Source organism: Saccopteryx leptura, chromosome 5 (assembly GCF_036850995.1).
Source record: "Saccopteryx leptura isolate mSacLep1 chromosome 5, mSacLep1_pri_phased_curated, whole genome shotgun sequence".
Lineage (NCBI taxonomy): Eukaryota > Metazoa > Chordata > Mammalia > Chiroptera > Emballonuridae > Saccopteryx > Saccopteryx leptura.
Window position 1 is genome coordinate 101,296,927 of NC_089507.1, and position 14,154 is coordinate 101,311,080.

Sequence of the window (14,154 nt, forward strand, 5' to 3'; positions counted from 1 at the left end):
TTGTATATAAAGACACACATATACAATTTGTACAGAAAAATCATAAAGAAAAATGCACCCAAAGTTTCAGACTGTTTAAGTAGGCTAAGTATAGGTTATATTTAGTCTCTTTCCTTTATATTTTATTGTCCAAATTTTCTTTAATTTTTATGTATTGTATATTTTAATTATCAGGAAAACAACCATATTCATTTAGAAGTATTTATTACAGCATTTAAAAATTTTTCAGAAGAAAAATGGCATGGTGCCTGGAACTACAGAACTGCTTTTAATCACTTCCACCAACTGCAGGAATCCTCTCCACACCCTTAGAAGCAAGAGATGCTGGTGGGACTCATGGTGGATAGCTGACGGTCAATATTCTTCAGAAAATGGGTAATAAGGGTGATCAGCAGCACTGCAAGAGAAGAGAGATATTCCTTTGCTAACTCGGTCCCAGGCTGTCAAAGGGTGGGTTTCTGGGGATGCAGTCATGATGGGCAAAAAACTCTTCAGGTTCCAACCACACCCTTTTTTCCATCTCAACACGCAGACATGCAGCTCCTGGTGTATGTGCCCAATTTCCACACTCGTGTGCAGTAGATCACAGTTAGCCACAGGATGTAAGTGCTACAGCTAAAATGTGGTGGTTATTTTGGCCCATGTGTCACTTTTGTCCCTGGATCATCAGAATGCTAATAGTAAAGAGTCTGGTGTTCTTATCAACAAATTTAATTAAAAATTCAGGCTCCCTCACTTAAAGAACTTCTACTCTCATGAGGAGATGAGATGTTTGCCTACATGACCATACCTGCCAATGTAATTACTGCTTTCAGAAATTAAGTTGGTATAAGCCGCTGGAGTCACAAGGGTCAATTAATTTCATGATCCATTTATGCTTCAGTTTGGTCAAATTATATAACTGAGAAAATGGAGTTTCGGATAAGGATAAAAGGCCAGTGGAGAGATACATTTGGAAGACATGGACGGAGAAGTGGAAAGGAATGTGCAGTTAAGGAAAAATGCCACTGGCCCCTCCTGGAGGAGGTGGAAGCAGGTGCACATTATGACATTCCCACACTTACCTTCATGGGTCCCTTCTCCATAAAAAATATTAATTTTACATTTTAAAATTGTATTAAGACACAAATGAATAGAGTTCAGGCTGGATTCATTATTACATGGTCATTATCAATATAACCATGCTTTTCTCCTGATTTTAAGAAGAATTAGAGTTGAAACATTTTTATAGACTGCTGTAAAAAGTAATATAAATGAAGCCACCTTAAAATGAGCCTTGCATGTCTAAGCCTCAAAGTTCTGGAATGTTAAAAAGGGCTAAATGTCCCAGGGGCTGGTCCTAAGCAACATTGGATCCCAATGAACAGTTTTCAAGAACAAGAACAAAGCAGTTAATATAAGTAGTGGGATGGTGACTACTAGACTGAAAATTAAAACCATTGTTTAGAATTAACACCAATTCCTTCCTTCTCTGGATGTAATTATTGTTCCTTCCCTTCCTCATAAGCACCCATTACCTTTGTCTCCTAAACTGAATATTATTCGGGCTTCTGCCTATACTAATGATTCTCAAATAGCTACTCTTACTGATCTCAATAAATGATTGTTGCTTCTTACTTTGAATGGGTTTTTGATTTTACATTAACACCCCAGAGAGCACAGTGGGCCATAGGTACTGTGCCTTCTGTGTCAAATGCTTAAGTCACAGCTGAGTGAAGGTATACCAGGCACAGAATTGAAGGTATAAAGTCAGGAACTCACATGGTACAAACTTTGGCCATTTACTATGGTCTGTCCTGGGCCGCACTAACATTTCTGTTGGGTAAGAAAGTCATCCTGGAATAAACTTCTGGTCTCATATTTTCAGAAAGCTCTTGTTTTTCTACACCAGAAATAAGCCCAGTTTCCCTGATTTGAAAAATCGCAGTACCCCTGCTAATCTGACTACTACAGAAAACAATCTGGGAAAACAACCTAAAAATCACTTACATTGGAAGTTTAAAATATCGGTAATTTTTGTTGAGGCCGTCAATGGCTTTCATGTCTTCTGGAGTCAACTCAAAGTCAAAAACCTGAAAAGAAAGAAAGAGTCACATTAAACTCTCCCCAAGGCAGCTAGCCTCCACCTGGGAACTGAGCACTTTCTGGCTGGACAGAGACAGGAGGGCAGGGAGGGGGAGGGGGGGAAGCGTCCCTGTCATCACTTCCGGGTGTACCGGCCTGAGAACTCTCCTCCTGGGATCTCCACTCCTCCTTTCCCATTCCCTCTCCTTCTCGGCTCCACTTCACAAAAGAAAGACTTTTATAACACATCGAATCCAAATCTTTTTATGGGAATTGTTTGCAACAGAAAAAGTAAAAGAAACCATTTTGTTATTTTTTTTTTAAACAAAGAGATAGTTGGACATTCTGGAAAAATACCTGCTGACTGGACCAAACTTGAGTCTGGTTTCCCCTCCCCCGCACACCCCCTAAAATTAGACATGGCCTTGAACATAAGCAAGTTTAGAAGGAAGAGAAACCCCCAGTGAAGGCCTCAACAAGAAGCTGTTGACCTCAAGAAAAGCATTCGCTGATCAACTATTCAACCACATGCCTGCTCATTCCCTCCCTATCATGTTTACTCCACTATGAAAAAATCTTTCTGATTCGTCTATGAGATACTTATAAATTCAACATTCAGGGAGTTCTTTCTTTTGAATCAAGTCTCTCTTACTTAAGTCCAGTTAAATTTTTATTTGACAATACAAATTTACTCTCCCCTAAAGGAAAGTCAATTAATGGCAAAGCCGACAGATCTTTGATAAAAAATATTAAAGCAGGAAGCACATTACTTTATCGAAGGGACAATTTCATAGAAAACTCAGTGCTCTATCTATCTATATCTAGGTAATTATCTATCTATCATCTGTTGCTCCATCTTTTATTCATCTTAAAAATATTCTCCAGAAGTAACTTGCTTGTCATGGAGATATATATTAATGTGTTTAGTTGAACTAAAAAATAATAATAATAAAATAAAATAAAAAGGGATGTTTTTTGATTAGTTTAACAACGAGATTTAGATTTGACTATTAGATATTTCCATAAGTTAAATGAACAAAACCTACAACTTCAAGATTTTTAAGTAAACACATAATAAATAATGTGCTTTAAATGTTATCTCTTGCAAATATTATACTCATGATGAAACTGTTAGCTGTTATTTCAAAATGGGATAGAGTTCACATAGTTTTTCATGATGTTCACAACAAAATAAGTGAAGATTACTGATCTAAGGGACTAGAAGATACATGAGGGAGAATTTAGGGGAAATATTCATTCATTTGTCAGTTTATACAGTTATATGTAGCTTCCTATCTGTGAAAAGTTTGTGAAGAAAAAGATGCTAAAAGATGACCCAGAAAGAGTCAAGGGATTAAGGATCTTACTGTCTAGAGCAGGGGTCCCCAAACTACCGCCCACGGGCCGCATGAGGCCCTCTGAGGCCATTTATCTGGCCCACGCCGCACTTCCGGAAGGGGCACTTCTTTCATTGGTGGTCAGTGAGAGAAGCACATTGACCAACTCATTATCCAAAAGCAGGCCCATAGTTCCCATTGAAATACTGGTCAGTTTGTTAATTTCAATTTACTTGTTCTTTATTTTAAATATTGTATTTGTTCTCATTTTTTTTTATTTTAAAATAACATATGTGCAGTGTGCATAGGGATTTGTTCATAGATTTTTTTTTAGTCCAGCCCTCCAACAGTCCGAGGGACAGTGAACTGACCCGCAGTGTAAAAATTTTGGGGACTCCTGGTCTAGAGAGCACACTGACATAGAACAAGTTTAGTTTAACAAGGAGAAAGCTTTCTAACACAGCCATGGCAAGTACAATGGTGAACCACAACTCTGCTGGGGTCCCAGTGGTTCAGCAAACCAGCTAATCCTATTCGGGTTTGATACTGAAATACAAATAAAGATTCATTATGTAGAGAAGATGAAAGAAAGGAACCAGGGTTTTAAAAGTTCTTTACTGCATGTTAAGATGCCTAAAATTGATGAAAAAACAAAAATAAAATATACTCAGGATCACAGAACCAGGAATCAGAAAATTTAAGCTTAGGGGCCATAAAACCTAGGACTGTGAGACCAGTGTTCTCTCTCTCATTTTTCTAAGCTGCCCCACAGCACAGGGGGAAATGCATGGAAATAAATGAACATGAGGACATGCTGGAAGGTGAGAGACATGGCCCCCAGTACAGCACCCACTTCTCACTCTGGGCAGATGGTATCTAGTCTGTACCTGGAAGTTCTCTTTGATTCTCTTCTCATTGAAGCTCTTGGCCAGAACCACCACTCCCCGCTGCACTTGGTAGCGCAGGGCCACCTGACCTGCACTTCTGTTGTGTTTCTTGGCAATGGCATTCAAGGTTGGGTCTGCCAAGAGAACAGGGCTATCCTTGTCCACACTGTAAACAAGAACAGAAAATGGAGATTTGAAGATATAGACCTAGAAATGGAGAATGTGTTCCTGTGTCCCCAAATTTCCCACACAATTGAATAGAAACATTTGTTATGCAATATATCCATTTGTCAACATGTACAGCTAAGATTTATGCATGACAATCTGTACAAATTTTATCATAAAATCACCTTTAAATATATTTTTGGAGTGGAATTTGTCATTGATGGTCGCATGCGTGAAACGAGAATGAAAGAACATCTATAACTGGAAGTTCAGTGAGGGCACTAGTTGCACTATTGTGTTTGCTTTATTTATGTTTGAAGTTTTCCATAATAAAATGTTAAAACCTGCCTGACCGGTGGTGGCACAGTGGATGGAGCATAAACTTGGGACACTGAGGTCCCAGGTTGGAAACCCCCAGGTCACCAGCTTGAGCATAGGCTCACAGGCTTGAACATGAGATCATACACATGTCCCCATGGTCTCTGGACTGAGCCCAAAGGTTGATGGCTTGGCCCAAGGTCATTAGTATGAGTAATAGGTCAGTGCTTTGGCTGGAGCCACCCTGCCAACCCCACCCCACTGAAAGCATATATGAGAAGCAATCAATGAATAACTAGGAGATGATGCTTCTCATCCTTTTTCCTTTTTGTCTGTGTCTCTGACTCTCTCTCAAGCACACACTTAAAAAATCTTAAAACCTAATTTTAAAAACCTGTTTCATCACCAATAGAGTTGCTGACATAGGTTAACTCTGATATTCTCATTACCACTTTGGATCTCTTTGGGTCCCCAGGGCACTGTAGGCAACAAAAACAATGTCCTTCGACTTGCAGAATTCCAGGAGTTTGCTCTGGTTGAGGTATGGGTGACATTCCACCTGTGAATTGCCGAGATAAGGAGGTATCAGAATACATGAGCCCCATGTAAATTTGGAAAGGCTTTTAAGGAATACCCAACATATGCACCATATTTTTCAAGTTGGTCATTTTCTTATGCACCTTCTGAAATATCTTCAAATGCTATTGGTTTTTAGAAGTGATAAAACAATTTTCTTGTTAATTTTTTTTAGTGTTTATAATAATTAAAGACTGTTATACACATGTTGTGACTATACATGTGCTTTCCTACATAAAAAAAAAAACAAGATTCCTTAGAAAAATGCCTGATTTCACTACTGGGCAAAAGGCTGCAAATTGAGCTGAAACATTTTACATTTTAGAAAACCAAGAAGACAGGAAGAACACTTTGGGATGTCATCTGAAGAGGTATCTTCTGATTATAATGGTGATAATTTGATCATCAAAAGAGAGTAACTTCATTTGTAGAAATTCATGAATTCACAATTACATATATGTGATCCCCAAGTCTTTAGTTGTAACTCTAAAAAAACAAGACAGTAATATGTTCAATTGTATCCCAGGGATCAATCAGTAAAGCCAATTGTGAGGAGAAGTTTAAAAGAAAAAAATGTCTAGTTTCTCTCCCAAATGAATTGAGAGAAGGAGAGAGAGAGGAGGAAGGAGTGAGCAATACATTTGAACATATTATAAGTTATTTTCTACAAATAGATTCTCAAAAGTAAATAACTAAGATGAAGAGTATAAATATTTGAATGGTTTATTGCATAATTTTCAAACAGTTTTACAAAACAAATATACAACTGTACAACATCATAGTGCTTAGGCATTGGCAGCATTGTTATTTATAAATACATATTTTTAATTATGTTTTATCGACTTCCTCACTTTGCACTGCTTTGCTATCTCCCTGGCCTTCCCACTTACCATTCTGAACCTGATTTTAAGAGGTTTCCCAGGAACTCCAGGTCATGAAATCCCACACCCTTTTTATCCCTAGGTCAATTGACTGCTTCCAGCAGGATTCACCCATGGCTCTCATACACCTTTTCCAGTGTCTTCTTTGACTTTTCAGACACCACATGCTCCTCATTTTCTTCCTCGCTGTCTGCCAACTTCTACTCAATTCCCTAACCAGAGCCTTAAATGTTGACTTTCCAACCCCTTCCCGTTCATTCCTTGAACTTCCCTAGGAAAGGGAATCCATTTCAATGAGTTTAATTGCAACCCATAAAGCAAGAACTCCCAAACATGTACCTCTAGCACTGACTGCCTGTCTGAGCTTCAGACCAACACTACTACCTGCCACCTTAGCCTCTCCACCTCAGTATCTCCTGGGAAGCTCAAACCCATCTCGGAATGACTGCAGGCAGGATCTCTCCACTCCACCCAACCTGTTCTTTTTCTGAAATTTCCTATTGCAATAAAGGAATAACCATCTATGCAGCTGACATCAAGAAAAAGGATGTGAAGAGCAGAAAGCAAAGAAGTTTCCATGGGCACAGGCTCACCTGGTTGCAGACGGGCTTATACTTGAGCCCTGGCTTGTTCAGGATCATCTCCAGCTGCTTGTGATTGAAATTGGACACCCCGATGGACTTGGTTAAACCTGCATCCTTACACTTCTCCAGGGCCTGGGGAGAAAGGACATGTGTGGCAAACCTTTTGTGAAGTTTAGCTTTTCCATTTGACCGTGAACTTTTCAAAAACTGGAAATCTATCTTAACATACAAAACAATTTGGCTGAGTCAAATAGTTTTATCACTTGGATATATAATTTCCTACAGTACTTCATTGCTATGTACACATAGCTCATGTCCTTGAATCTTTGACATGCACACCCAGGGCAATAAATAGACATTAAGATAATTTTAAGTTCAGCTTAGCTGCCTGCCCCAATCCATGGTGCATATTTTACTGTTAGGCACATAATAGTTCCAGAACAAATGGTGTCATAGGTAAGGGCAAAGAGAAACTCTTAGGTTTTCTACTGGTCAGAGGTTTTTCTGCTTCTTTCTTAGAAGGGTGAAACAAGTGAATAGAATAGGGTATATAAAGGTAAGGTTCACTCTCCTCCTGCTAAGGGGACAGCAGCTTTCCCTTTTCTGGTGTGTTTATCTGTCTTGGGATAGAGCTCTAATTATTCCTCTTTTTGCTTCTGATGATGCCCCTTTTAGGGTTCATAGACTCAACCTGATCAGTGGGGCAAAGAAACTCCTTCTTAGAGCCACAGAAGTTGACATTAAAAATAGACCTTAGCTCTTACCCCCTTCTAGTCCCTGGCTCTACAGAAGAAAACACAGGTACAGAGGAATTCACTGACTTGTCTGAGGGCAGAGAGCACATAGGGCCACAACCCATTTTGTTTGACACTTGGGCATTGATGTCCACCTTTTCACAGTACCTTTGGGTGGCAGTAGCAGAACTTACCTCCCATGTGTCATGCAAGTCCACAGTATCGAAAATAACCTTCCCACCTGCATCCATTGGTAAAATATCCTCTCCAGGCTATAATACAGAAGGGAGAGAGGATGAAGAAGAAGGATATTGTGAAAGAATGGTCTTTCTGGTACTTAAGTAGCTTGGCACTTAGGCACCAACCTTCAAGAGGCTGTTATTACTAAGCAGAGAGAGAGAGAGAAAGAGAAATGTGTAAGAGAAGACAGTGGGAAAAAGGAAGATCAGAATCACCTGAGAAACTACAGCAAAGTACCTTGCCCCCAACCACATCCACCCTTTTACCCCACACACACAAAAAAAAACATCACTAAGAATGAGTTCTAGAGTCAGAATTGATATTTTTTTCACAAGGACAGGCTGGTTTGCATGATGAAACTTTCCCTTACTAGTAAGAATGTGTTTTAGTTCCAATTAATGATAACCCAATCCAGACAGTGAACACACCAGATGGGCTCAGCAAATGTCTACTGTGATGAAAAGCTGAACCAGCAATGCTCAGAGGAGCCCAGATGTGCAATATTGTCCACCCAAAGGTGCTTCCCTCTTACTGAGCAGAAGGGATTATATACAAGAGTCCCTCTCCTTAAAGATGTGTGGACTTCCCATTGTGACTTTACTATATTTTGTAACTCATCACTAAGGGACTACAGACAGAAGCAAATCACCTAGACATGAGGGCAGTGTTCTCAGTGCTTTGAAGTGAAGACAGTAAGACAATGATTTTCCATTTTTCTGAAGACCATATGAAAAGAATAAAATGACTTGGATAGTGAGGTGACACAACTGTCAAGGAGAGTCATAAATCTTTTAACAGATCTATCCAATACACTCACATATACCACTCTCAGGAAGATCCCCCCAAAACTAGGTGGAGTGAGATAATAAAGGTGCAACAGCAGTGATGAATATTCTTGAGCATAACAAGGAAATCAAAAGCTGACCTTCAGCCTGACTAGGTGGTGGCACAGTGGATAGAGCTTCGGACTGGGATGCAGAGGAACCAGTTCGAGACCCCGAGGTCGCCAGCTGAGCGCTGGCTCATCTAGTTTGAGCAAATCTCACCAGCTTGGACCCAAGGTCACTGGCTCGAGCAAGGGGTTACTTGGTCTGCTGTAGCCCCATGGTCAAGGCACATATGAGAAAGCAATCAATGAACAACTAAGGTGTTGCAACGAAAAACTAATGATTGAAGCTTCTAACCTTTCTTTGTTCCTGTCTGTCTGTCCCTATCTATTCCTCTCTCTGACTCTCTCTCTGTCTCTATAAAAAATAAAAAAAAAGAAAGAAAAAATATAGCTGACCTTCATAGCTATTGGCCAATGCATTAGGAAGAGATCTACATAGTCCAGTTGAAGTTTCTTCAGTGATCTTTCCAGGGCCTGTCGAACCAGTTCTGGTCGAAAGAAAGTAGTCCAAAGCTGCAGTAACCAAAAGAAACAAACAAACAAAATAGTTTATGATTCACACATTTGGAAAACAAAATTATCATCATAGTTAAGAGACAGTGGTAATCTAAAAATAAGTTCTGGGGCTAACTTTACGTTACGTAGTATAAATGAAGTTCTTAGTATAAATGAGAACACTGAGATTTATTTGAGTGATTGTAAGAATACTGTGAAGGAAATTGCACTGGGCCGGGAAAAGCAACCTGTTTTAGGGGTTAGAATAGAAAACTCGCGAAAGGAGAGTCAAGGAATGTCAGGCAAGGGGAAGTAGAATCTACTGCCCTATATAATAAATGCCTGGAAACAGGGTTGCTGAAAAGTCCACATTCTGGAAATGAGTCATCAGTGACGTAGACACACACAGGACCATTCAGCAATCTTTATGTTGGAAGTAGGGTTTCCGACTGAAGGAAATTGTTACAAACTTTGGTAAAGCAGTGATGCTTTGGGAACAGTATTTCTAAGTCTGGCTCCTCTGTTGGGATAATATGTCAACCTCACTTGGATATGTCCTGAGAGGATTTTATGGAGAATGAAGGAGTGGACCACTCTACAGTGGCTTGATCAGTTCACAGCAGGGAAGAAAGGTAAGTATCTTTATTAGTGCATGTGTTACAAGTATTGAATGCTGGCCTGTGTTTGGAAAGACTGAGCAATCATCTTTCACTCTTAATACATTCTAGAGTAGAGCAATGCTTTTCTACTTTCTGTTTTTAAATATTAGACTTTTACAATGTTTTGAGGTAAATAAATAATTTAAGCCGAGGCCAAAGTTTGTCTTTTTTTTTTATCAAAATACCGCATCTGCTCTGACGGTTACTTCTCGTCACTCGCCCACAGCACCTTGGTGGTGTAGAATATGTCCTCTCTCTTCACTGTGCCATCGGCAATCTTCTCTCGGATAGCCTTGCCGACCTCCTCCTCATTATCATAGACGTATGCTGAGTCAATGTGACGGAAACCTACATCAATTGCCACTTTGGTGGCCTCAGTAATCATGCTCTTAGGAACCTGTAACATGAATAAGGAGGATTGGCAGTTGGCCTGACTCAAAGAGAAGCAATTTATTACCTTAAAAGCATGTTCACCTACTGTTTCTACATGTATCCTGTTCCCCTGTTTAATGGGGCAAGACTTGGTAACAAATTTGTACTCTGAGGCATGAATTAAACTCCAGTATAACCTCTAATCTAAAATGAATTAGTGAAAATCATTTCTCCATGCAACCTGACAAACAAACAATTCAATACAGAATTGTTCAACAGGCCCAGGAATAGAATAGCACCCAGCATAACTCTCATCCTCACTCTCAGTTTTCCACTTGGGGGATTTATGATTCCTATTTGCTCAATTTTAGGATCTTCCAGATTAAGGGACCTGGTTCAAGTGGGGAAACCCTTATTCAGGTGACGCAGGAAAGATTCTGCATAAAGCAACGCCATGGCTTCTCCCCAGTCCTTCAGAGTTCATGTGCCAGAAGACTCTGAGTTTGAAAAAGTATGACAATATGAACAGTGGTCATTAATCCTGCTTTTCAGAAGAAGTGTGGCCCCTATAAAACGGTGGTAAGGAGGAGCATGTCTAGAGTTCAGGAAAGTCACAAGGGCAGCTCTTGGTGCTTCCATGCCTGGCAATAACCATAAAAGAACAATTTAGCATTTACCACCAGGCGTGGTAACCAGGCAGTGATTATACCATTAGACAAGCAGCTTAGGCCAACAGCATGACATAAATCTAGAATGGCTGGAACAGGGGTCAATGAAAATTATAATGGCCTTGGACTCAACTGAAGCAAGTCTTGGTTTTGTTGTTGTTATTGTGTACATACATAGACAGATTATTTAATGACAGGATCATGAATATTTTTAATGTTGTCCCACATTTTAAATTAATTCCCCTTTTTCCACAGGAAAACTTTAGAACCCCTCTGCCTGAAGTCCATTCTCTCTACATCAGGCAATTTTTTGTCCTTCTGTCTTTAGTCCTCTGTGCCTTCTGTTTCACTATGGGTGGTGGTCAGGAGAGAAACAGGTTACATGAGGCCGCTCCATGATCAAAATCAGACCTTTTGTGAGCACACTGAAGTAGAAGCAAGCCTTTTCTATTTGAATGAAGCCGATCCCAGCGTTCATTATTATGCCTGTGTCTGACATCAGCTTTGCTTAAGCTCAGCTCACCTCCTCCTTGAGGCCTCCCCAGAAGACCCCAGCTAATATCATCTTTCTTCATCCAGAATATCTGCACTTCCCATGGCATTTAAAGATGTAATGTCAAGCATTTTTAGGTAGCCTTTCACCTTGCAACAAATGTCTTTATCTAGTTGTCAAAATGCCAGAGAGGCAGAAATAACTTCAGTACAAACTCTCTACCTGCTAGGATAGATTCTAATATCAAGTAGAAGTTTACTCTTGATTGTGAAATTGGCTAATAATTGATTTAGTAATTAATAAATACATATTCTACCTGGATTTTTTTGACAGTAATACACATGAAATAAAAACTATTGTTCTTTTCTGCCCACCAAGCCAAACACTGGTTTATTAACTTTAATATTTTTTTTGCTTCTGAGGTCACTAAAATCAACATGTTGATTACACATATGGGGTTCCATGAGGCTGTCCCTTGGTCAGCATGGGGACTTCTGTGAAATGAATGAGAAGACAGGACACCTGAGCCAAATCCAGGAAAACCTAAAGCAAGAGCGGGTGGACGCCAAAGGAGATGCCCAGAGAACTGGCTGCTGCTTCTCACTTCAACACATAGGCACTGCCAGTGGGCAGTGTCAGCCAGACATTTACACAGCCTGCCTCAGTTTCTAATGGTAGATGCCTAAATGACTAAATCTGAGACACTGTGATTGCACGTTTCCCAGAAAACAAAGCTGACCAAACAAAAGAAGTCATCTTCAGGATCTCTGGACCATACTTCTTGCTCTTGCCAACACTCACAGTAAAAGTTGATGAGTTGGGAGAGTTGCAATTAGAAAAAAATCTGATGAGAGTGTGAAAAAAGCTTCTTTTTACCTTTATACCTTTGTACTGTACTAAGCAGATTTACATGTTACTTTTATTCTTGTGAGGGGGTTATGAGATGTTTTGTTCTATTCTCTGTCTTTAACAAGAGTTCTAAAAGTTGACTAATAATTATAAGACATAACCTGGGCTTAAGTTATAACAGTGGATACATGGATAATTATGTCATTTAAAATCAACTGGCCCTATCTGACAGCTATTAGATATTGATATTTTATGTCATAGCTTTACAAGATGGGATGGAATGGTCTATGTCATTTATGAAGTAATCTCACCTATGCAATCCCAAATCTCCCTCTCCCCAACCTTGACCAGTGTTTGATACTTTAAGTGTATTGCAGCCAACCATGGGGATGTGATAATAATAAATCTGATGAGAATCACAATTCCGTCTACATTGTAACTTATGCCTTCTCACGTTTCCTTTCTAAATGCCTAACACTTGGGGGCCTGGCCAGGTTGCTCTGTGGATAAAGCATAGAGCCTTTATAGCAGAGGCTGCAGGTACAACCTTTGGTCAGAGAACATGCAAGAAGCAATCAGTGAGTATACAACTAAATGGAACAACCATGCAACACAAGTTGATGCTTCTCTCTCTCTATCTCGCCCTCTCCCTCTTCCAAATCACTAAAAAAATTAAAATAAGTGAGTAAATAAATAAATAAATAAATGTCTAACCCTTGGAATAATAGTGGCTCCTTGCACAATACAGATTTTAATGACAAATTCTCTGGCAAATACTTCCAGCCCCGCTATCCCTAAGAAGCAATCAAGTTAGCTGTCCTCTCCTCCTGGGCCCCCTGCCCATCAGTTCTCAGAAAGGGAAGAATGATGCTGACCAAGGAGCAGATGTGTCCAAGGAGAGCATCCAAGCTTATATTCTCAACAGGGGAGAAATAAGACAAATTATGGTACCTACCCTGGTTAGCTGTTGAAGAACTGAAGAAAATAATGCATGTAAAGTACTTGAAATAAATAGTAATCATTCTATGTACATTAAGTAACCAAAAAGTAACAGTAATATTGGTAATAATAGAGATAATTTACCTGTAAAATTACCATGTCTGACTCCCCAGAATCTACAGTTCATCATTCCATTTATTTTATTTTTTTGACAGAGGCCAAGAGAGACAGACAGACAGGGACCAATAAGCAGAAATGGAGAGAAATGAGAAGCATCAATTCTTCGTTGCAGCTCCTTAAGTGGCTACAGCAGAGCAAGTAATACCTTGATCTGGCCAATTATCTTTGAGCTCAAGCCAGCACCCATGAGGCTATAATCCCACGCTCAAGCCAGTGACCCCCCCGAACAAGCCAGTGACCCCCCACACAAACCTGATGAGCTCCCGCTCAAGCCAGAGACCTCGGGATTTTGAAACTAGATCTTCTGTGTTTCAGTACAGTGCTCTGTCCACTGCACTACTGCCTGGTCAGGCTCCTCATTTCATTTAGTACAAAATCAGAGGTGGTAATATAGAAGCCACACGAGTCCTTCTAAATCACGCACTGTGAACTAGGCCCTTCTAGGGCTGCTAGCATTCAACCCTCTGTTCCCCTGGGTTTGACTTACATCTGCAGAAGCACCAGTGCCAAATCCAAGCACTGGCATGAAGTGCCCATTATTCAGTTTCACAAAACGACTACGTTTGGCATCCATCACTGTTCACGGTCCTGGTGAAGCTGACTGTCTTTCCTTCCTTTTCTGGACTGCAACCGAAATAGAAGACAAGGCTCTAGTCATTTTAATTTATACAAATCATAAGCAAGGCAGGGCTGTGATGGCAGCTGGCCAGGGTTACATAATGAAAGGAACGAATACACGGACTTCCTTGTTCTTACTTCCAGCTCTCCATAGGCACAGAGCACACAGCTCCCAGGAACAGTGTACAGAAATATAATGCATTCTA

The 14,154-nt window shown here is 40.0% G+C and overlaps 2 protein-coding genes across 2 annotated transcripts in view; both read right to left on the bottom strand.

The window, feature by feature from the left end:
• LOC136405685 (aldo-keto reductase family 1 member C15-like) overlaps positions 1-14,154 on the bottom strand; it is a 470,894-nt gene that overhangs the window by 114,367 nt on the left and 342,373 nt on the right. The gene's annotated exons all lie outside the window — the stretch shown is intronic.
• On the bottom strand, positions 75-14,008 carry LOC136405686 (aldo-keto reductase family 1 member C15-like). Its single transcript, XM_066385165.1, has 9 exons — positions 13,818-14,008; positions 10,059-10,226; positions 9,072-9,188; positions 7,741-7,818; positions 6,822-6,944; positions 5,221-5,330; positions 4,289-4,454; positions 1,990-2,072; positions 75-397 (listed from the first exon to the last, which is right to left on the bottom strand). The coding sequence occupies exons 1-9, from the start codon at positions 13,902-13,904 to the stop codon at positions 355-357; spliced, it is 975 nt and encodes a 324-aa protein (XP_066241262.1). The 5' UTR covers positions 13,905-14,008; the 3' UTR covers positions 75-354.